Here is a 25,516-nt window from a genome sequence, read left to right as displayed (position 1 = left end):
ATTTTTAGATCGTAAATTTGATCAACATAAGAGAAGATATATATTATAAGATATATATCATTACAAAGCTTAGATGTCCTACTTTTTAATAATATAATTCTTGTATTGTACATTTGATATTATGTTGGCCAAACTGTTAACCTGTGGATACGCGCAAGCCCTATGAACTGGGACGGATGAAGTAGATACTTAGTTTCTTTTTTTAACACAAAGCACATCTCACAATAAACGAGATTGATGGGAACGCCATGTATCTCTACAAAAATATCGCCGGTTAAATCCTGAAATAAATCCAGGTAATGCAAGCACACATGTTAGGTCCAGGATTTAAACCACGGTGGTAGGATTACACCACCCCGTACATCACCATTTGTTATTAAAAAATAAAGGAGTCTAGTCATCCGCAATGCAATTTGTACAAGTACATAATGACTAGAAATCTTGTTTAGGCTCTTGTGACCGCAGTCTTATTTAATTTTGGACAGTGTGATATGACACAAATAATTGTGACAGAGCATGTATGGGTAGAGTTTGATCAAACAAAACATATAAGCGATGGTCCGTGCAATAATAAGCCACACAGGAAACCCTAGTCGCCGCATGAGTTTCATCGCCTCCAGTGGTTGGTGTGGTGTCAAAGGCAAGGTACCCGACTAAACATTGTGACTTGTAGATTAACTATTTTTCATGTTAAGTTGTGTTCTTTATGTCGGTGCTAATGTGTTAGTAGAGGTGGCACTACATAGTGAAAGTCCCATGGATATCACCATCATTTTGGTCTCGCGATGTTTCTTCACCGAAGGGATGGGAACAGTGGCGATGCTAGGCGTTGGAGCTTATGATGTTGGAGCATTACACTATACTTATACGTATTGGTGCATAAATTTCATACCACTAAGTGGGCATCTTAGGTTAAGTTTTTTCCATGTTATGTTGTGTTTTTTGTATAGCAGTGTTGCGCTGGTGGAGGACGCCTACATAGTGAAGGTCCACCGGGCATTGCTATAATTTTGGTCTAGTGACGTCGTTAATTCACCAAAGTGATGTGAGTACTAGCGATGCTTGGCGCGGAGCATATGATGTCCGAGCTTTATATTGCCTTATACTTGTAGGGATTGGTGCACAAATTTCAAAATAAAAATGGGTATTTTAGAAAACCTATGATGTCACTTGACATCACAAGTTGTGAGTAGCGCCTCGAAACTGAACAGGAGAAGTCGAGATGCAAAAGGTGAGATCGGGACGACTAATTCAGAGCACCTTGGTAACTTTTGGCTATGTTAGGAGAACTTTTGTTTGTATTGGTATGTTTAATTTTCTTCGTACAATTCTACGCCATCGATGAAGTCATTTCAAGCGTGGAGTAAGAAAATTATGCTTGCTTAGTTTGTTAGCATGTTCTTTCCTGTTACATCAGTATGCTCTATTTTCTGTTGTGGTCGCTAGTCAACTGGGTGGGCAGTAAGTAATTAAGAGACCTTTTCGGCCCTTCTTCCTTAATCCTTATCCTCATGCATCCTAGGTGGTGGGTGCATCTCTAACCAGCTATCTTGGTCCTACCTGGAGATGTGGATGGGTAATTCCGTACGTGTCGACGCTGTGAAGTGATGGACGATAAATATCGTGTGATCGACAATCTGTGATTACGATCGTTAACAAACAATTAGGGAAGAGGAATGTCTACTCTAAGGTGACTTATTCTTTACTCGATTGAATATAACAGAAGCCCTGGACCAGCAACGTGCCTCTAGATGCCCATGATTTCTGATTGGTCAAGCCCCTAAATTACTTTGTACTAGTATTGAATTAGAACTGGAACTGGTGTAGCAACTGCCTCCATTTTGTAAAAAAGAGAGAGAGAATTGGCAAGTTAAGTTAGCTGGAAACACACTTCGATCGGCCAGCCTTCCGACACAAGACTTCCATGTTTTTTCTATAAACAAAAAATGCCCTCTGCACCAACAAGTTGTCAAAGGACTTAAAATGCACATACCTAAGAACAAAAGTAAAAAAGAAAGAAGTATAAAACAAATACCTTGCCGTGGTGATGAAACACTCGCAACAACAACACCTTCCCCACACAAAAAAAAAAACAGAAACACTCTAACTTCTACCAAATACAACACCGAACCAGTAAAGAGGTTCTCCAAAAGTGATGCCTCTAAGAAGGAAACAATGCACAGATATTGTCGTTGTCCGATCAAAGATCTTGAGTTTTCGCCCTAGAGGAAGACCGAGTTCCCAAAATAATGCTTTCTGTAAGGCTATTGCTAGGTACAACCAATGAAGAACAAATATTAGGCTTTCGCACTGGAAATCGTGGCTCGGTACACGAGGAGCACCACCAAAATGTTGTCCACATATGATGCCGCCCCTACTTACCTAGGTTGGTGTTGCAAGTCATCAATACCCGACACACAGAAATAACATGTGCCGCAAGTCTTCAGCCCAATCAAAACCCCTTTGGGCCATTGCAAGCCTCCGATCGCACAGCCACAAACACTTTCTTGACCACTCACCGTGTCATGGAAATCTATATTAAGACATGTACCATAGCACTGACAAGAAAGCGAACCTTCGTGTCACACCCTCATGAAGCCACATTGGCCGAAGGTAAGGGTGCACACGAGTAGATCGATTTCGATGTAGATATCCATTGGCACCATGCGCGAATCAGTGGAGATCTCAGAGAGAAAGACAAGAACATGTCGGCGTCTAGATCGAGGAGACTGACATGAAGCATATCGTGCCCTAAGAATAGTAGGACCAACCACCTTTATTCAGGACGAGCTAGTAGGCTGCAGAGAAGAAGACGGTCCATGTCACTGTCGACCTCGCAGGTCCCTTCCGGCGCCGACACCGATGAATAGACGTAGGTTTTCATCGCGCAACGTCGGCCACCATCGACCCCGCTTGAACCGCCACCTCGAAACACCCCACCACCGCGGGAGCTCCACGCTGTTGCGCTCCTCGTCGAACGTGGCACCCAAAACTAAGGCCATCAGTTTGCGCCAAGAGCCTCGAGCAAGGGAGAAGGGAGGCCCCGCCACCAGCGTCGGCCTTCGGCCTGCGACACCATCCATCTGCAGCGAGAAGAGGGAGGAGCGTGGGAGAGGCCCGAAGTTGGCGGCGGCTAGGGTTCCCCTCGTCGCCGGCGTGAGTGACACGGGGGTACCGGGTTACTATATGGAATTATCATCACAAGACTTCCATGTAAACGGCAGCATCATTTTTTTTTTTGCATGGAGTATTAGCTGCGCTTAGTACTACTATAAGAAATCTGAATCGTGTCTGACTTTGTATGATTGCCTGCCCGTGGACTTTTGAATGCAGTATTCCAGCTCCCTCGGACACCTGTTTGTGCTCGTGTATAAAATAGCAAGCTCATGAACCACAAGGCTCGATAGTATATAATTGATGTGGAAACGTGCAAGCAGTTCTATTGGCTGTTTCAGAAATTAAAACATTTCTCTTACTAGAAGAAGGAATTAAAAGAAAAACTAAACGAAAAAAAATAAATTCTGCATGCGACAGGGGGTTTAAAATTTCTGAAATTTCATATGATGCCGATGGTAGCTCTGGACGAATGCCAGTACTGGCCAGCGAGGAACGGGTCCACTGCGCGTGATCGCCTGATACATATATCTTGGCTCGATCTCTCAGTCCACCTGACGTGCACAGCGCACAGGCCACGCGTCACCCATGCAAGGTGTCAAGTCAAGCAGGCAACCCGTTTACCAACATCATTTCTGTGAAGGTACGGAGACAATAATTGTTTACCGGCACAAAGATGCATCATGCATGAACAGTCAGCTGAACTACCCCTTCTAAGTTTATATTTAAATGAACTTGATGAAAACGATAGGCCGAAAGGGAGAGCAATTAGCATCTTTGCGGAATATGGACTGACTCATCGTCCTAAATAATAGTATAATATACTCTCTTCGGCTGATAATTCTTGTTGTGATTTTAATTCAAACTAAAACAACGACAAAAAAATTATGGTACGGAGGTGGTACATTACAATTTACGGTGTCAATGCCAAAAAAAACTATGTACTATATACTCACTCCTGTCCCAACATATGTTGCATATAAGCTTTGGTTAAAGTCAAACTTCGTAAAATTTAATCATCTATATTCATAAAAATATAAACATATACAACAAAATAATAATATTTTTAGAATTGTTATGAAATATATTTTCATATTATATGCATTTGATATGGTACATCTTTGTATTATTATCTATATTTTTAGTCAAAGTTTGCACAATTTGACTTGCACGGAAAATTATGCACAACATAAAATGGGCAGGAGGGAGTATTATTTAGCATGATTTTTAGAGAAAAACCAACTGTCTTAGATATTTGACTGGTTCTTAAAAATATTTTCTTAAATATTTGAATTTCACATTTATTGCACCTTAACATCTTCAAGATTTATGACTTTACCTAATGATTTTCTCATATAGTCCATTTAATTAAGTTTTAGTCTATTGCAGGAAAGTTTGTCATGTGGATTCTAGAAAGTCAAGTATATATATGAACGGAAGCTACAGCTTCAAAGTTAATACAGATTTAATTATGTCCCTTAATATTCACTTTCGCGCCATTTTGTAAGAAATTAACTCTCTCCGTTATATGGTGTATTCCTTTTATGAAAAGTCAAACTTTACTATATTTGGCTAAGTTTCTAACAAAAATATCAATATATTAGATACTAAATAAATTAAATATGAAAAATATATTTTATCACCAATCAAATTATACTAATTCGGTATTGCGAATACTAATATATTATTCTAAAAACTTAGTCAAAATTAGTTACGTTTGACTTTTCCAAAAACTACTACGCCTTATATGAGAAGTAACGGAGGGAGTACATCGCTAAAGGAAAATTGTATCTTTATGAAATAACTAAAGACCAGTCTAAAGCTCAATCCTTGTGATGGACAGATGGTACAACCGCCTTATGTATCTTTTTGAAATACATATAGTAGGGGAAGCCCTTAAATTGTTTCTCTCTTTTGAAATAATAAAAACCAAAAAATGTGTTCATCGGTACTTAAACCTGGATGGTTGGGTTATATATTCACAACCCTAACCGAGTGAGATAGGCTCGCTTCTTAACTTTCCCTATGTATGCACACAACATGTTGAGGTTCTCATTGGCTACAAATATGATTTTTCTTGATAGAGGGAAAGTAAACTTGCACTCGCCATCTTAATTTTTCGTGAGCCATCTCGCTTGGTTAGGTAGAAGTGAAAGTACAACCCAGTAATACACATTTATTTTCTCATGGGTGTAAATTTAGGCTATTATTCTTTCAAAAATAAAAATTGATGTGGGATGTCTCCTATCCCTTCTTAAAAAAGAGCTATGCCTGCATTTGTTATAAGTCCATAAAACTAAAACATTTGATTTTGCATGTATAGCTCCGTAATTTTACAAATACTTGAATAGTGAAGGCCCATATCGCAAGATCTAACATCTTGCTGGAAATAATCACTTGGAGCCCAAGAAGTTTTAATTTTACAAGGTATCTTACATCTTTTGTATGTTTTTAAACTTAAGATCATAGCTAAGCTTTAAATTAATAAAGCCACGAAACCGGATTATATCTTACAAGGTATCTTATATCTTTTGTATGTGAAAGGAGGCCAAAATTTGTCAGACGTACATATAACAAAAACTGCTACCTCCATACCCGATTATAGGGGTAAAAGCACTTTTGGAGCTATACCGATAAATTGTGTTAAATTTTGTACTACCTCCGTACCCGTTTATTAGGCCAACACATATTTTGAAAGAAAAAAAACTTTGATCATTAATTGGTTAAGAAAACATAAGATATGCTCTGTATGCCACACAAATTATATCATCGGATTCATATTGAAAAGAAGTTTCCGATAGTTTTACTTTTATCATTTATACGCATCTCATATTTTGTTGATCAAAATAATGGTTAGTTTTTTATGAAAACACGTAATGAACTTACAAACTGGTATGGAGTGAGTATTAAATTGCCAATATATCTTTCATGCACACCGTTTTGACCGATGCATGCCGTTTCTATGGTGTTGCATGCAAAGTAAATGGGTTTTAACCAACACATGCTTTCGCTCTGAAAATTTTCTCCTCTAACCATACCGTGCAAAGATATTTCCCCCTTGGAGATTCATGGGTTTGGACCGATTAGACGATTTCTTCCACTTCGCGGCTTCCCATTCCAGGCCGTGCTGTGCCCTATCTGAATCGTCGGCAGGCCGTCCCGGCCAGGGTGACGCTGACACGCCCCAGCAAATGATTGGCTCTTGGAGGCGGCCAAGGGGAAGAAGCCTGCGCTCGCCGGGTACACATGGCCGGGTAGTGAGTGCACGGCACAGGCGGAAAGCACCAACCAACCATCGCACCACAGCAGGTAGATCAGCCATCACCTAGCTTGGCCGTGATCGAGCTAGCTAATAGGAAAATAGAGAAGAAACGGAGTGATCTGGCCCGCCATGACCGTGCTGTTGCCGTTGCGTGGAAAGCGAGCACGATGCTGGCAACGGGTCGGCAGTAGCGCCAAAAATGGGGCACGGGGCTTCCCAGTTTGGTGTCCGTCTTTATTCGCGTCTGACCCGTTATGTGACATTTCACGTTGCAACACATTACTAGCACGAAGCAATTTAATTAATGGTTTTACTTTTTAGTTGCAGCTTATATTGCAACTCAAGACTAGGACAAACAAATGAAGCAATCCAAAAGTTGCAGCTCCATCTGTAAGTAGCTAAATCTTAGTTGCAACCTAAATTATAACTCATTTTAGCATAAATCACGGTGCAATTCTACGATTTAGGAGTTGGCAGAAAATTAAGCTAATTCTCAGCCGACTTATCCGACTCATCCGAGCTGAGCTAGGATCGGAGCGGGGCAGCCTCAGTGTAGGCCAGACAAGTTTAATTGCCTTTTTGTTAAAGGTACTCCGTATTAACCTTGTGACTTGTGAACTTGTTAATCGGTGACTGGTGAGTCAGCATGCATGACCGCAAACTGAGCAAACTTTGCACATTTCCTAGTCTCATGCGCGCGTACCAGCTGATCAGAAGTAGCAAGTCCATCGTACGCAAACGTTTCCCTTAAAACAAAAAATGATAAAGCATCGTTTCCTAATGTATGGGTCGGCTGCCACAGGCCTCCAAGGTGGACCGTGGGACTTGAAATTCTTAGATGCACATATGTATGTCTTGTAACCCCTCACCCACAATAAAAAAAAAATATGTGGCCCCTCAAATATATGTTTAAAATGACAAATTTATCTAATTTCTAAGCCAACTCATGAAATCGAAACTCAGACAACTGAGGGAGAAATGGTGGTTTTCACCCAAAAACGGTGATAGTTCTGCGCACATAATGTATGATCCACCATGAGAAGTTAGAAAATAGAAAATTGTAGGAATGTTAGGGAAAATGGGATTTGAAAAATTAACCTGAAATTGTATTCAAGATACAAATATATTTGGGGAATCAGTAAATATTCCAAGAAAATATTGAAAAAACCCAAGAATTATTGTAAATGGTTTAACTACTCTACATCAAGGAATTTAAAAGACCAAGAATGACTGTAAAAAAGTTTGACTTTGACAAAAAAAAATCTATAAGCATCCTACTTTGGGAAGGAGGGAATAGTAGACAATTTACGGATACTCTCTATTTCTCAAAATCCCTAGTGTTCCTAGAATATTTATAAACATTTTATTTTGATTTCTGATTTATCATTTTTCATGTTGTTTTACTAATTTTCCTTAATTAGTTTACCTGATTGTAGTTTTTGTAATTTTTTCGCCACAGAAGATAAAGCTTTTGTGAGAAAGCTTTGTATTAGGAGAAAGTATTCTCTCAACACCAAGTTACGATGTAAACTCCGTGTAAACAACGTTTGTATGTTTTTGAAAAATCTACGAGCATATTAAATACCTCCGAGATGAATTCGTTTTAAACCTGAAATCATACATGTTTGTAGAACGCCACCTTTCCGACACACTATATTTTTTCAGATTTTTAATAAACTTTGAAACATAAACTTGGTATTCACTGGTTTCCACGGTAACTTGATTTACATCCGATATTTTCTCTATATGAGACGATCATGATCAAGACACGGTAACTTTCTGCACCATTTCTAAGACGACCAACTTCGAACTAATTAAACGTGCGAAAAAAGAACACCTTGTTATAAACTACTGGTAACTTGCATCTACAATTTTGAGTGTGGACACGCTAACGATCTAGTCATCACAATTCACGATACCTTTATACGTTATGAGTTGTGAGTTGTGACGATCGATCGACATGACCCGTGCGAAAGCCAAGCATATGCTTGATGCAGGTACAACGCATCTAGTGCTTTGCTGCTTTTGCAGCACGTACTGGTTGAAACTATAACAGTGGTTCTTCTTCCTCCGGTCTAAAGTTCAGTCATGCTTGGTCACCATATTCCTAGTCTAGCTGCTCCCTAGCTATCTGCGTGTTCATCACTAGAGGTGTTGAAACTAAATCGGCACTTTGTTTCTTTCTATTTTATGTGAGTGAAAAAGTGCTTTATTTTCCGACTTCCCTAGTCAGTCTGACGTGTTTTCACAGTATTTTTTTTATCGAGCAGCATATGTCGATTTGGATGCTGAAACAGAGCCTTTTGGGTTACTGTCCTAGTGTATGTCGGTACACTTAGGTAGTAATAATTTTTTATTCAGACACCTCAAAGTACTTCCACGTGCTATTGGGCAAGTTTTGAGAATTTTTGTTGTACCCGAAAGATGAATACGTGCTATAGTGCTAGTGTTTCTTACCAAATACCAATTCACTTTTGCCTTAACAATCCTTCAAAACTGTAGGCTCGCTTTCTATCAGGCAGCGGCGCAACCTAGCTCATGGGCGGCACTGCTGCATCTGAATTGCAATTCAGCGGTGGTTGCCACTAAGCAAGCACATCACTGGAACAAAAGGAGAAGAAAGAAAAGGCAAGTTTGTTAAGTCCCTTCAAGCTAGGTGGGAGCTTGACCCTACCTGAATAGATGGATCAAATCAAATACCCTCGTGCAAAAGAGCCACACCCTGCAGCGCCAAGTGCGTGATACAGATCTTTGGCATTCTCTACTTTCAGCTGACATATAAATCATGAAAAGAATGTTTGCCACCATAAACTTGAGCTAGCTTTTCCACAACAGGCTCTTCCATTTTGGACACAGAATTATATAGCGAGGTAGGATATTCAGTATGTGGTACATGTAGATACTAGAGCAAATCTCACAAAATTAACCACAAGTATTGGGGTGTTGGTTTCACAAACCACAACCAAAGGATTTTTAATCAGAAAACCAAAACCTTTGAGGTAAATTGTTTTAGAGAACCCAAATCTCGCAAAAAAAAATTGCGATTCATTCTTGTATTACTCAAAAATATCAGGGGTTACAATCTCTATGACATGCGCTTGACAGACCCCAAGGCAAGCCACACTGCCGTCTGAGCATTAATTCTAGCATAATTTTCCATGAAATTACCACTAACATTCTAACATCTCTTAACATGAGTAATACAAGCGTGACGGACCTTTAATAAGGTTTTAATCTCCTCTATTACTGTCGTATAGACTGACCTGTCTATTTCACTATTATTCAAAATCTTGGAGTTTGACATGGATTTTAATAACCTGGGTACACAAGTCCGGCGCCCTGTCCATGTGGCACCTAAGTTGTGGCCCTTGTGGGCCCAAGTTGTTAGAAGCGGTGTCAAACTTAATAAATCACGAGATTTAGGTTATCTGAAACAACGTACCCCAAAACTTGCGGTTTTGTGATTAGAATTCTTGCGGTTGTGGTTTTGTGATTAGAATTCTTGCGGTTGTGGTTATGTGCAACTTCTCTAGATACTATCCAGCGCCATGCATGCAAGAAGCAAGATCTTGCTTTCCTCACCGAAAAAAAGAAGCAAGGTTTACTTGCTTTCCTCACCGAAAAAAGAAGAAGCAAGGTTTGCTTATATATATCCCTGTCGCGGTCATGCTTTGGATTATTGGAGTATGTACATGTGTAAAAAGAATGCTAGGAGAGAATAACATGTTGAAACAAAATCCTGTGTAAAAGAGATGGGAATGCATATACGGGTGATAGCTTGCACACGAAGAAAGGCACTGCTAGTACTAGAGCCTTGCCTTTTCACATCAAAGGCCGGTGAGAGGGAGATGCATCTCTATCCAACTAGAGAGAAGCATAGCATACTACAAAACGTACCAGCGGCCGGGAGCAGAAGCAGAAAGCACCGAACACATGCACCCGAATGAAAGAAGGCTCGGGCGCGCACTGAAACGAAAAAGAAGATGGCTGGTAATGCGATGCCGATGATGCAGAATCTAGCACAAATTGTACTCGGGGATCTCCGTGACAAGAGTCAAAGGTTCGCCTTTCTTCCACCACATGAGATTCTTCACGGAGCCGTCACAACTCCACAAGGGAGGCGACACGAAGCACGGGCCGGCTGGCAGAATATATACGTACATCCGGCGGCTAGCGATCGATCTGAGGTATTCCGGATGCCATCCGGACATTGTTTGTAGCTTTCTCCTAGTGCTAGCTCCTGCATCACTGGAAAAAAGAGAGGTAGAAACTAGAAAGAGAGGCTACGCAGCGGCGACTATGGATGGACAGAGTTTGTTTCTCCGGTCCCTCCCCGATTCACGGGCTGTTTGCTAGTACCAATTTGGTACGTACAAGAGCGGTGTAGTGCAAAATAAAATGATTGGCACGTGTTCCCGGTTTCAGGATAATCCTGGAATATCATCATTGCTGCATATAAAGACACAAAATGAGCATGGGCCGTGGTCACCGACTTAGAATGTTTATTCTCATTTCTTGTTTACAGACTTACAAATGGCATCCGAGGAACATTACTGCCACATGGAAGCTCTGTGCTGTAATTAAATAACAGAACCACATCTACATTCAGGTAAATATGCATGCTCGCTAAGTTTACAGCTGAAGCAAATCATCACTCGAGGATCAACGAAAACCATATGTACACATTCACAGTCAGGCCAATGTGCTCCTAAAGAACATCAGAGCAAAATAGCCCCTTCGGATGGTCTTGTCCTTCGTTGGTGGAAGTGTTGTCTTATTGTCATGTGCGATCGGCACTATAGCCGACACACCGCTTATATTCAGAGGTGGAAAGTTTTTCTATCGTCCGGTTTACCTCCTGTCAGACGCCTTCAAGGCATCCACTTCTCCATCAGGAGTAACAGACCATTGCCCTGTCAAAAACCCCAGGACAACTAGCATTCACGCCGCAATTCATCTTCTCCTGCCATATCCCTGGTAGAAACCACCAGCACGGCGGGCACCTCCTCTGATCCAACCATCCCAATTGCCCCGCCCACCTGATCTAATACTGCTGCCGGTGTTGCTCCCTCCTTGGCCCCAATTCCCCGTTTGTGACGACCCGCCATTCATTTCTTCCTCCTCCCTCTCATTGTATTCAAGGATCCTCCGCTTAATGTTTTGCTTCTCCTCAAGCTCGGCAGCTTCTTGCTGCTTTGTGCTCTGTACCAGAGCAGAGTCACTGGGGATGAACATCTGCCTTGTCTGTTGTTTGTGCCCTTTCTTCATTAGCACCTTAACACGTACCTTGCTGCCACCACCAGCATTACCACCCTCTTCATCCACAGTTTCTTCTCCACTCTCAGACTCTGTGGCTCTCGGGTCCTTTGAACTTTCAAGCACATTCATTGGTACCTTCATGTTCAAAGTGGACCTGGAACGCACCTCCGACTTACGTGACTCCAAGCTCTCATGCAGAAGGGCTTTCAGCTCACGGTCAAAGTCTTCTTGCTCCTTAAGATCAATCTGCACCACCTTTTGTCTAACCTCAACAGCCTCATCTTCATCAGAACCAACAGGCATCCCATCGTCCTCATCGTCACCTTCATTCTCTGATGCATCATTTGATTTCTCCTCAGACAGAAGATCTTCCTCATCTTCACGACCATCAACGCTGCCACCATCTGAATAGCTCTCACTATCTGCACCCTCTCTGTGATCCTTTCCATTTCCCTGGGCTCCATTCGAAGCAGCATCATGTGGCTGCTTCTTCTGAGATTCGTTGTCTGAGTGCCTTTCACTTTCAGGCTTCTCTACTGAGGCTGCACGCTCGTGTTCTTCAAGCTCGGCCAATGCGGAGTTAAGTTCATCTATTGATGAATATCTGGTCATGTTTGGTCGTAGATCAGCAAACAAATCCTGAAAGAACATATGGATGAGCTTGCTGAAGAAAATGTGCAAGTAAAAGGTTATAAGACTTTTAATTTAATTCTGCATTCAAAACTACAGAACTATCATGTCGACTTGTCCTTTGCTTCTGTAAGATAAAAATATCAGCAATAAAATATGATTCATCGCAATAACATTATTGCCTGGCAAAGAAAAATGTTGGTCTAAGATATTTGATTTTCCATTTCTATAACATATTTACTTTGGGACATGTGCCTTACTGCCGCTTCCAAAACTGAGGCTCAACACCATATACTTCTCTCTTTTTACCTATTGCATTTTAAGGTTTTAATAGCATCCACCCGCAAAACAATTGCGGACTGTTATTGCATATTCTCTAAGGGCAGGAAACGGGCATTGTGTTCTGGTTTGAATATTTGCTGCCTGGGTGAAAAAAAGAATATCATATGTAGCATTCAATAGGATAGTGTTTAGAAAAAAACATGTCAATTCTGGAGGACATTTGACATATGCTTGCGTTATCATAATTTTCTATAAGGTGGCTTGGAGGTCTCGCATTTCAGAATGAAAGTTGGCAGTCGCCAAGCTCAAACATCTTGCCCGTAAGCTGGAGATGCAGTGGGTGCAGTCAGGTCTTCATCTTCAGAAGGATGATACTGCGAGAGCCTGGCATCATTGCTGTCGCTAGTTCAGTGCTGCTATTTTTTTGTTCTATCAAGTGTTTTAATCTGTAAGTGTAATGACCTCACGGGACTTGGGAGGTCTTTTCCCCAATTATACATTTGAGCTATCGTTTACCGACCAAGTGTGAGATAATCCCTTCGTTCCAACATAATTGAAGTTCTATGTTTGTCCTAAGTCAAACTTCTCTAAGTTTGACCGAGTTTCTGCATTAGACTGTAAGTGTAATGACCTCATGGTACTTGGGGGGTATTTTTCCCTGCTTATACCATTTGAGCTATCTGTTGCCGACTAAGGGTGAAATAGGGGTTGCTTAGAGGCTTGTTGACTATGGTTCTGCGCTAACCTGGGTTGAGACTGTCAGGTTTCACTATGATTGTAAGAATGTAAGTCCTGAATAAGTCCATGGATCTTCAGATGCCCTTACAAAATGTATTCGACTATTTTATTTTATTTTACTTGAAATGTATTCGACTATTACTAAGTCAGCCTATCTTCAGCAGCTCGTCAGAATTCCTTGGTTAATAACTATTATAAATGTGGATGCTACTATTTCTACGGTTAAGTCATTTGACTCATGGGTTAAAAAAATTCTTTTCCTGTAATCAGAATACAGAACCAACTAGACAAATATTCTTGTCTACCAACATCGGGAATTTAACTATATTTAACGGTAACTGTCTTAGAGCTACTAGTTATTTCTTTATTTTACAGACCAACATTTATAATGGAGAAACTCACATACTCAGTACGTATTTATGTATGTTGGCAAATTGTTCACACAAGGAGCTAACAGAAGCATTTATCCATGCTGGGAGTTGGATACATGAGAAAGAAACTAACCTGAATGTCAAATTCTATGTCAAGCGGTAAGGGGCCTTTCATAATAATGTATCTTTGAAAATGTAACAAGAACTTGTCAAGCTTTCTTTTGGATGAGCCCCTAGTGAAATAGTGGCCACAAGTCTGCAGAAGTGTTATGATCAACCTGATCCTGAAGCAATCTTCTGGTGGATCCAACACATCTTGCTGTGCAAGAAAGAAATGAAACAGTTAACAATCATTCTCAAACATAAGCTTGCAATAAGTACTATGAAACATAAAAGTAAGGAAATTAAGGTTCATGTCGTCCTTTTTTAGGAGGCGAATACTTATCCCGCATAAGAAATAATTTGATGGTTCTATATAGGCATATAGCTGAAAATTTCAGATGGTAAAGTTTTAACAACTAACATGTACACGAAGTCAAGAACACAAAGCAAATAACATTTTGCTCAATTGACTCTTGAGCTCTACCAGGAAAAGAAGGAAAAGGGATATGCTTAATCAACATCATTCTCATACATACAGTGCACCATATCATGTGTAACAACGCTCTGCACATCAATTTGAACACCAAATCAGCATGAAATTTACTAATAAGAATTGATGCCGCTTTTAGTATTCAAGCACTACTGAAAAATACAGCTGCAAATATAAATGTGTTATGGGGAAAGGATGAAGGTTTGCTGTGAATAGTAGCATTTGGCTTCTTTACTTTGATTTATCATCTGTCAGATTTTTCTCATTATGTGTAACCCCAAATATAAATTAGAATGGATTTGAACTTCAAATTATTATGTAGATGGAGTAACTTGAGAAGCACATCCAGAATTGTTTTGGAGAACTTCTGTGCTGATTTTGGTGCTCCACCCAAAAGCCATGGAATGGAGGGTGACTTGCATAGGATATGTTGCCAACTTATAGAAAAACCCAATAATTCTAAATAACATTTCTAGTAACATCTAGTGTTATTGTCAGATGTTGCATAAGCATTTACGTGCCAGCATCTAAATCAAATTATGAGATAAGAAATAGCACCGAAAAAGGAATTAAGGATAACAACATCTCCACCAAAGGATGTAAATGCTTACTTCATTAGTCCCATGACCAAACACAATGATGAGGTATAATGTCTCAAATACAACTGAGGAGTCAATATGCTTGTAGCTGTACAGCTCTCCAAGAAATCTCATATGCGCAAGTCGCCTTTGCTGCATCGCATAGTCATTCAACTCCAGCCCAACCCTTATCTCTTCTAAGACCTAAGTCAAATTAGAAAATAAAATAAATCAATCAGATGCCAGCTGATTGCACCTGCTCCAAAATAAGCTAAATACAGCCATGTTCATCAATCAAGGGTTAACTTTGCCCACAATAGAAGTAAATTATTGCAAATAGAAAATTCTCTTGGGATCAAAGACTTGTTTAAGGCTTCAACTAAAGGAACTAACCTCATCTACCACTGCAACAGCAAAGTCGTCGTGATAACGACTAAGCCCAGCAGTGAGAAGAGCAATTAGATGAACTTGGCTGTACTTTCCTTTGTGAACCTTTAGAAAGCACTTTACAAGGTATTGCTGACACTCTACCCAAGGTAGCTTGCGTAACTGGCGAAGAACATGCTCAACACTTGATTTGTCAAGATCTGAGAAAAGCAACTTCCTTATGTACTGCAGAGGAAGAAAAAGATGGCATATATTATTCAATTGCACTCTATAGATAAGTTCAATGCGGAGGATTAGCAAAACAGGAAGGGCCAAAGCAGCAGTGCAAATCTTACTTGATACAGAGGTGGACGAACTTTTGAAACTCTGGCAGATCTTTCAGGCGGTTTACAAAGGTAGTAGGCATTTTCTACAAGTGTACTGTGGCGCGGATCCAAATTCTTAACATTTTTCAATCGCATCAGTATCTCCAGCATGTTAGCCATGCGAATAGTAGTTTCAGGTGAACGATATAAGAAACGTCCACATGTCTCGAGAAGGTTGCAGGCCACATCAATGTTATGATGACTGAAATCATCCAGACAAGCCTACAAAATTAAACAATAAGATTTCTCTAAGCTACAGGCAGAAGTCAAACAACATAGAAATTACTACTCCATGCATAAGACAGGTACCTTCAAACAACTAAAAACAAGAGCTGCCGGTGCAATTTTGAATTTGCAAAGCTCACCAATAAATCTTATGTTTTTTATTTTTGTTTCAATGTTGATTTGATCCTGAAAATGAAACAGAAAAGGAAGAATAGTTAGTCAAGGTACATAAGTTAATCTGGATATCCTGCTCCCCTGGATTTGAACTCCCAAGTTCCTCCTAACTTCAAGGATATGGGGGAGGTTCTGGAGATGTTTGATCCATGATTTATTGTTTATATTGATGTTAGTTGCTTAGCTCAGCTCAGATTACACAATTAACTCTAAATCGTAAATATTATCATGGATAGAGAAGACAAAATAATATGAATAAGAACCAGGAATTTACCAATGAGCAAAAGGAAGCAATGGAACTACCGAGTAAATATAATCATACCTTCTTATTTATTAAGAAGTTGAACTCCTCTTCGAGCATGGCAAGAAGCATACTAGGGACATCTTTCATACATGATGACAATGTGGCAACCAACCGAGAATAGTAAGGTAAAAGCTCTAGAGAAGTCCTTGGAACACTGAATAAGGCCCGCGCAAGTTTCTTCCGACTTGCTTTAGAATTTAGGTAGCAAAACTCAACCTGGAGAAATCGAAGTAGCTTGAGAATGATAATGAACCTTAAATATAGAAAGGGCAGACAACAGAATAGGAGTATATACCGTCAATTGATCAATAAGATCACGGCTAACACATCCTGGCAGCCTCTGTAGCAGATTATCCAAATTTCCACCATCCAAGGCTCTTACTTTCTCTTTATCTTTTTCAGTTTTCCTGTCTAAATCCTTCTCTTTGGATTTTTCTGCATCTTTTCCCTTATCTTTGTCTTTGTCCTCACTATCCTTCGGTACATCATCTGCCTTTCCCTCTAGTTGATCTTCAGCAGAAGAAGTTTGAGCAATGTCATGTACTTCAGTCTCTTGTTCGGTGATGGACTCCTTCAAAAACAAAATCCATAAAAATCATTTTCTGCTAAACCCGAACAAAAGTGAAATGCTAAATGAGAGAAAATTGAAATTCCGTTTACACCGCTTAAAAACAAACCACATGTTGTTCACACTTGCTATCCAAAGAAATAAGCAACACAAAGCAAGAGGTGAATCCGGATATCAGAAAAAAATGTTTACAAACGAAAAGATCAGTTCTACACTGCTGATATGAAGCGAACAATGCATAATAACATAATGGCATCTAACAATCCAATTTACACCACTTTGAGAACAATCCAGTTTACAAAAGAAAGGTAGTATTATAAAATCTTCCCAGACAATACCAAGTGAACTGGCAGAATGTACTGCTTTGAAGGTATCAGATTCTTACACTAGACTGTTCACGGCCCTTAGCGTGTTGCTCATTCACCTTTTGTTCAGCCTCTCCCAGTAACACAGCAGGCACAAATGCTCTGCTCAGAAAGTAGGTTATGTAGTCAGAAGAATAATCTAGTAAATAACAGAATTAGTGTAGTTCACGGCAAAGCTAGAGAATTATTGATGGTATGAAGAGAAAAACCTTAGATCAGGTAAAGATTCATAAAAAGTCTTGGTATCATCATCATCCCAAATAGGTTCGAGTATAGATGGTTCTTTTCCGGGAGAGGGGGTGACATCGGTTCCTGTAGTAACCCTTGTTGTATTCCCATCATCTGGCAGCACTGGAGGCTGCAAGTCAATAGCTTCAGCTAACCTGTACATGAAAAGATTGCAGATCCTCATTAATCATACATAAATATTTATATACAAAATTGTATGAAATGGTTGACATGCTAGAAGGCACAACATTAACAATTATTCAAGTCAAGGGAAAAGTTGTTCTGTCCTTTCTAACACATATTAGAAGATACAACTGAACATTTTATGGTCTTTTTTAATGCTGAATGTAAAACATAATTAGCTTTAAATTAATTGAGATGATGTGTTCTCGTTTTAATACATGTTTTCAGGTCTTCCCCTTAGTAGAAAACATGAACAAAGAAGAAAATATTTGTTTGAATCTGAAAAATAAAAGAAGCAATAGTACAGACTACAGAATCAAAATAAATTATCTGCTGAAATTTTGAGGTATTGGGAAGCCGATCCTATGCAGACAGTTTATGTTGTCACGTAGTTGCAATGGGTATGAAGTAAATATAATATTTTCATATGATCAGATTATTTAGTTACGTTATTAAGGAGATAGAGCATGAGTGGTAATAACAAATACAGCTAGTAAATTACAAGGGCCAAGCCTTATCTGCTGTATTCACCAACCATAGATCCCCTGAAAATGTTATCATATGCCACAAGCCAACATATAACAGAACTGGACAAACCGCAGATTATGCTGCTATATGTCAGTACACAGACAGATTGGAAATGACATTCTCGAATAGATACTCACGAGGATACACCACGTAGTAACTGATCAAAAGACTTCCGGAGTTTCTCATATGAAGCTGTGTTCTCATCACTTAGTTCACCTTTGGCACTTAAAACTTTTGCATTCTCTGCCTCCATCAGACGAAGAGACTGGATATAGTGGATGGTTGGGTACATGCAGTAAGATATTAGATGGCAGTCACAGAAAAATAGGAGTGCAAACTTATAAACAGAAAAGGTGTAGTTACCGCATTTTCTGATTGCAGTAGTTCAGACACAGCATCATAGTAAGAATTCAACACTTTCTTGAAGAACTTCTTCTGATCAGCAGTAACATTTAGGTCCTTAAAGAACTGCATCAAATAGAAAAAGTATTGGTAGGTTACCTCAGTATGGACACTTAAACAGATCTGTCTTCTGACCAAGCGGTAGCATATAAGATTAGACATGCTGCACTGGTAGACTTTGGGAATAGTGTATAAAATAGCATAGGATGGTGAGAGCAGGCCCAATTATCATAATTAGAATTCCATGCATGCAGGTCCCTCCCATGCTTAGGCTCTAGTGTAAGTGCAAACTGCACATCAATGAGTAAATTACAGCTCCTGAAGTTCCCAACCCTTTCATTCATATAAGGCAGCCATCTTGTTATTATAAGCTTGATTCGTGCCCATGGTTTTTGAGTCGCGACTCAAAAGTGAGTCGCCTGAGGCTGCGGCTCATGTATAGTCGACCAAAAAAGCTGTATAGTCGCCATAAGTCGCTGTATAGTCGCGAGTCGCCGTGATTTTTGGAAAACGACTCGGCGACTATACAGCGACTCAAAAACCATGTTCGTGCCAACTTTCCATTAGTTGGAGCCTTATCAATTTCAGTATTCCCGGTTATTTTGAAATGTTGCAAACAGCTTGTGCACTTATTCAAAAAAAGATGTAACTTTGGGGATCACTGATGTGCCTCAAACTTAGTAAAAAGCAGCTACTCTACCTATTATAGTTGAAGTCAAATGTGATGATCATCTTGTTCGGAGACCATTTGATACCCAATAAAACTATGTTGCTACTTAAATCTCTTACCTCATCATTTGACTCGTGGCCATGAGACTGTAATCCTATAAATAACCTCCCTTGACGAACAAAGGAAGAGAGAAGAGACAGATTTGTCTGAGTTACTTCCCGGTCCTTCAAATGCTCCAGTGATGTAAGGTCTTTCATAATGTTTACAAAGATACTAGCATCTTCAACAATTCCAACAAAGTAAAGTTCAACCAGAAGCTTCATGGTGCTTCTTTTCTTCATAGCTCTCGAGTTTTTGTCTGGATCCAGATCCTCGCCAGATTTACCAGGAAAGAAGACCTTCAGTAGACCTTGTATAAGACAAGGTGAGAAGTCCTTGTATCTTTGATGAAGCAATGAGCAAACCTACATTACATAAATTCACATAGAAGTGATGTATTTCAGTATTTGGAGGTTCACATAATCATGATCAACAAAACCTCAAACTCTAAAGTGACGCAATGAAGCCATGCAACAACACAACAACAATAAGCACACAAAAAATGTATGTAATGGCACGATCTAAACCAATAAGTCCAAGTGAAATAACTAACATTATCTATAGAAGCATTATGTAAAGGATCACACCAAAGCAGGGAACATGCTTTGTTCTGTAACCCAGAAGCTTGAAATAGACAAGCCCAACAAACAAAATATCTTGCTAACGCACAGAAGCTGCTATAAGACACATGGGATTTATTTATTTTGCTTATGTACTGTGGCGAATACAGATTAGTAAGATCAATTACCTGAACTGCAGCTTGTATATCAGCAGAGCGAAGTTTAGCTTCGCAAATATAAGAAACTGCTTCACTGACAAATTTGCTCAAGTTCACACTTTTCAACTCATCCATTAATACATCCTTTTGCTCATCATTTATTGTTTTGAGCTTCTTTATCACTGTTGTATTTCGTTTAATGCTTGAGTCAAGAGTCCTCAGGTAGTTTACATCTGAAATTAGTGAATAACATCAGATCATACCAATGCCACCAAAACATGTGCATGAATTGTCGAGATCAGAAATTGTCCACTCAAGATTATAAATATTAATCCTCATTTGAATAGAGAAGAACAAAAAAACATAAAAGGGATAAAGATAAGTAAAAAAAGAAAAATAACTAGTGAAATGGAGCAATTGAGTGAGTACTAGCTTATTTTCATTGCTACGACTAAAAAAGATATGTGTATAAACTAAGATTGTTTGATTCCTCATCCGCAACAAAAGCTCGTTCAGAAATGTTTGTTGTAAAGAAACTTAATAAAACTATAAAGTCAAGAAGATTAACATGCAATAAAATAAGAGCACTAAGCTAATAGATAGAGAACATCAATAATACCAGTTGTCGAGTTATGGCTGAAAAAATCAGGAACTTCAAGGTACATCTTAAACTAGAGAGGTAACAAAATAGGCTTTGTTCACCATTTTGAATTTTTCAAAATAAAGAGCTACATGAAGCTCATCCTCCATTTTGAGTTCCCGCTGAGATGCAGTTATATTCCATAATTTTATTCATGTACCGCCTATAATATACCTATATACTTGCTTTATAGTGGACATGAATTCACTCAGTTCATCCTCGCTCATATGCCTTTGAAGTTGTATTGAAACGACCTCATTCCACCCACCCTCTTCATGCACATGAATGGAGATGTTAAAGGCCAAAATTCTCAGCTAAAAGCTTCATAAACAGTATGCAGTTGGTTTGTGTGCTGTTCTCTCTTGTGCAATCAAGTTAGTTGTAGAATCTCAATATTTACTGACTGGGATAAGCTTTGCTATCGTGGTTCCAAAAGAGGGCAGTTTAAATAAATTCTTATCAAGTATAATAGATATATAAATAGAAGGGCGGGCCTGGTGCAGCGGTAGAGCCTCACCGCCTGTGACCGAGAGGTCCCAGGTTCGAGTCCCGGTCTCCTCACATTGCACTTCGTGAGGGTAAGGCTTGCCACTAACACCTTCCCCAGACCCCGCACAGTGCGGGAGCTCTCAGCACTGGGTACGTCCTTTTTTTTTAATAATAGATATATAAATGCACGGAACCTTGGGTCTATTGTACTAGTCCTAACAGTATGACACACAGGTCAAAATATAGTTGATACTTGAAGTTTATACAGCACTGGTCTATCAAATAAATAAATACATTTGAATTGCAAAGATGGAGACAATAACAAGAAACTCATACTGTATGCAACAGGGACGGAGCTAGGGGCTGCAGGCTTGGGCCATGGCCCCCCCCTATGCTGAGTTTTTGTTGTGAAAACCCTTAAATATTGTGTGTAATTTTTCTCTAAATTGACCCAAATTAGCTATAATGGCCCCCTCCAAGTTGCATAATGTGGATTTGGCGCTCCTTATATGAATAAGAACAAAAGAATGGTTGTAACACTCTTTGAATTATTTTTGTGCAGTTGTACATTGTGCACATGCTATACATCCATATGAATTTAAGCAAATGAATTTGTCACACTCAAATAAGACCAAACTTTCGATCCCAACTTCTATGGAATGGACACCGATGTTAATAAGAGATGACTACCTGGTCTTTCAGGATTTTGGTTGCTTCGGCGAAGGGCAGTCTTTTGATCTATAAGTCTTTTGTATTCTTCAATACGAGCCTCCTGCATACAGTTGGAAGTTAGAATCAGCGAGAAGGATTCTTGACTTATACAGCATTAGAAAGCTCAGAGAGCCAATGTAAACATTCACAAATGAGTTATGAGTCTTCAAACAAGATCTGTCACAAAACCCTAGGAAGAGATGATGAAACCACTTGAGCTATACTCAATAGTCCAATTTGAAGAAACTACCTCGAGTTATAGCCCTATAGGAACTAGAAACCAACAAAGAGTAGCAAAACTCATAGTTAAAAAAGGCGTGCCCAGACAATAGGCCACAGCAAAACACCTAGCGCTTAATCGTCCTATGCGTGCGCTTAGGCGACATAGGCGCCAGGCAAAGGCAAAACTAGGAAACGCCTAGTGCTTTTTAGAACCTTGACAAAACTATTGTGTAGTACTAACTGCCTGAACAAATTTCTATGTCAAGTTAATCAGACTTTTTCACCGCCTGAAAAGGTTCTGTTGGTGATAAGAACCTCATTAAATCTCAGTACTAATTTAGTTTGCCAAAACGTACTATATTATGGAACAGAAGTAATACTTGCTAATCATAGCAGGCCTACTGAACGCCCAACTAATTAGAACCACTAACCATTAAGAACATTAACCTTCTCCCTCAATGAATGACAGCACTATAGGTGTGTTTGGTTTAGAGCCGGTGCATGCAATACAAAAAAAAATGGCAAGCCACGAAATTTGGTCGTTGTTTGGACCGACGCCCACAAATTGGTTCGCCAAAGTGTGCTGCACTCCGCCCGTGTGATTTCCACCCGTGCGAGGCGAGCTGACGGCGTGAAAATCCATGACCAAAATTTTGGTGCCCGCTTCTCCTTGGTGGGTCCCAGGCGATTGGTGCTTTCCTTTTCTTGCTACAGGTCAACGAGCAAAAGCTTCTTCTTTGGTAAAGCCAGCGATCAAGTACTAGCCAGTTTAAGTCTTCAATGCATGCCAAATCAGTTTAGTTGCATACCAAACGGAGGAACTATTCAACCAAAATTTTGGAAGATCAATGGCTATAATCCAAACATGATCTTACCAAAATTTTGGTCATGCCCTTGATTTGGTAATGCCAAAAAATTGGTAGGGCTTGTTGGGGCTCAAACCAAACACACCCTATAAGGCTATAAGTGTCAAGCTTGCCAATAGAGTAATATTAGGGTAGATCACTGCTATTGGTTTTTCTAGGACACGGATTACTACTATTAGTAGTCATGGGACAATACTGTCGGGTGGGCAAAGCAATAGAAAGCCAATAACAACCATTGCAGAATGGCTCATATAATTGCAGGTTCTCAACATCAGTAAATACCACCAAGCCATATGCTAAGATATCGCTACCAGTGGTGTCTAAGGATTACCTCATCTTCCTGTTTGCTTTGGCGTGCCTCGTCGTCTTTCTTAGTGTCTGTAAGGTTCTCGCTCTGGCTGTTCTCCATATTATTACAACCTATACAAGCAGGTAAAGTCAGGGGCGGATCTAGATGGTGTGCCGGGTCTGCACTTGCGCACCCAGAAGTTGGGGAGGTCAGTGGGATTTTCAACTAATCGCTGAATTAAAACGGGCTCATACCTCGAAACTCAAGGGGCAAAGACTGCGGACGGGGTGGAGACCCGGTGTCCCGACGAGGAAGAACGGGAACGGCGACGGCAGCGACGCGTGTGAGAGGCGGGGTTGTCGGGGGTGGGGAGGCGGGGGGAGTGGAGCGCCGGATTGAGGCGTCGGCGGGGAGATTGAGGCGCCGGAGGCGGGGCGGGGATTGGGGCGCCGGCGGTGACGGTAAGGTGCGGCACGGCAGCAGCTGTAGGGCACGGTGGTACACTATGGGAAAGATTTAGGTAAGGACTTGTCAGGACAGGACGAAGAGAAAAGGCACGGAAAGAGAAAAATACAATAACCGTCATTGCGATTTGTTTGTGCTGAGTCATCGTTTAGGCCTAATTTGGTACTGTAACAAAACTTTTAATAAAAAAATTAATGTAGTGTTATAGAACCATAGTACTTAGTAGAGTAGTATAGTAGAGTAGTATTTAAGTGCATGGGCTAGTAAAGGGTTACCAAGGTCTTGCAGCCGCCTCTCAAGAAGCTAGTGCATCCATCATATGTGGGTTCAGCCTCGTTGGCGGCATAAACAGTGGGGATCTCAGTCTATATGTAGAGTTTTAATAAAAAATAGTATTTTAATAGATTATGTTAGGGAATTGTGAGATCTACTTGCGTGTCAACTGAGTGAGGTGAAGATCATCATGGTTGTAGTCTGCAACCATCCTGATGCAATGGACGCTTCGCCCCATCTTCATCCACCTATTTTTGTGAACGGTAGACGGGTTTGGAAGGACCCCTAAGTTGCAAACATTTTACAGAAATAACCTCAAGTAAGAACGAAAATACTACTTGCTCCCTAGAATTTGCATAGAAGACCCTAGATCTAAAAAAGAAAAGGCAATTAAAGACGGGGCTTCGCCTAGCTCCAGCTCCACCACAACGACGACGCAACCAAGCATGGCCATATGCTTCACCACCGAGGACTATAACACTTAGGGTGGAGCAGCGGGAGCACACTGCTTTGGAGCAAGAGGGCCTCTATATCAACATCCATGCCTGGAGGAATATCACCTTTCGTCAAATTCATGTCAACCAGGGAGGGAGTGGATGTCCTACAGCCTTGAAGTTTGGCGGCTGGACTCACATCGTCGACGAAGAGCTATTGAAGAAGAACTCCCGAGCAGAAGGAGTGAATGCCTTCGAGCTGAATAATCAATGACGCTGCTACCATCGAGATGATGCTCCTCTCATACGCAACCAGCGCCTCCAAAGTCCACACCTCCATCTCCAAGACGCCATAACACTCTCAACACCACTTCCCTCTCCCTCGTCATCACGGCCGGCCAAGAGTAAAAGCATAGTTGTGCCACTGCACCTCTAGAGAAGGTAGCTCTTAACTTCGTCCTCCCCACTTCCTCCTTGGAAGTAGAACAAAAAGATCCATGAGCATCCCCCGACACCGCCCCAGAGCACTAGGATCTTCATCCACCTCACTGTAGTGCAAGGCGCTAGCACCGACGCTTATCAACAAATATACGTGTATGTGTGTAAATGTGCAATAATCGTCAAGGCTACACATGTGTAAGAAAGGAATCTTCTAGAATGCTCGGCCCTTACCGTACGAGGGAAGAACTTGTACATATGGAAGACAATCTTGTGGTACTCGCGTATGCAAGAAAGCATAGCACTAAAATTGGCAAGAAATATGTTAAAATAATTCTTTGAGAAAGATTTGTTTTGTTAAAATGTCATTTTTATAACATGGAACTGGTAGCATCATTATGTTCATTCTAAATATATTTATTAACAATTCATTTTTGTATCATATAAATCAAGAAGGTATCACTAGAGTAATTCTCGGACAAAGTCGTGTGTCGCTCGCAACGGCGCTTATGAGTGAATATATGTGTACGTGTGTAAAAGCGCAATATCCGTCAAGATTACACACACGTGTACGACAGAATCTTCTCGAATGCTCGACCCTTACCGTACAAGGGAAGAACTTGTACATATGAAAGATATGTCTTGCC

General features: G+C 40.3%; 1 protein-coding gene across 2 annotated transcripts; it reads right to left on the bottom strand.

Moving 5' to 3' along the window:
* Positions 1-10,834: 10,834 nt before the first annotated feature.
* LOC124692538 (regulator of nonsense transcripts UPF2) lies at positions 10,835-23,680 on the bottom strand. Of its 2 annotated transcripts, none has more exons than XM_047225935.1 (17): positions 23,514-23,680; positions 23,302-23,444; positions 21,862-21,943; positions 20,073-20,275; positions 19,345-19,689; positions 18,517-18,621; positions 18,291-18,418; positions 17,424-17,597; positions 17,235-17,316; positions 16,577-16,852; positions 16,300-16,497; positions 15,888-15,989; positions 15,549-15,800; positions 15,220-15,438; positions 14,860-15,030; positions 13,790-13,975; positions 10,835-12,274 (listed from the first exon to the last, which is right to left on the bottom strand). In XM_047225935.1, the coding sequence occupies exons 2-17, from the start codon at positions 23,377-23,379 to the stop codon at positions 11,330-11,332; spliced, it is 3,546 nt and encodes a 1,181-aa protein (XP_047081891.1). In that variant the 5' UTR covers positions 23,380-23,444; positions 23,514-23,680; the 3' UTR covers positions 10,835-11,329. The 2 variants fall into 2 exon arrangements, with proteins under 2 accessions (XP_047081891.1, XP_047081890.1); XM_047225934.1 differs by having other exon boundaries at positions 23,302-23,390; positions 23,514-23,679.
* Positions 23,681-25,516: the final 1,836 nt, after the last annotated feature.

The sequence above is a fragment of the Lolium rigidum genome, chromosome 2, assembly GCF_022539505.1.
Source record: "Lolium rigidum isolate FL_2022 chromosome 2, APGP_CSIRO_Lrig_0.1, whole genome shotgun sequence".
Taxonomy (NCBI): domain Eukaryota; kingdom Viridiplantae; phylum Streptophyta; class Magnoliopsida; order Poales; family Poaceae; genus Lolium; species Lolium rigidum.
Note: the sequence above shows the minus strand (reverse complement) of the source record. Positions and strands in the feature narration are given on the sequence as shown.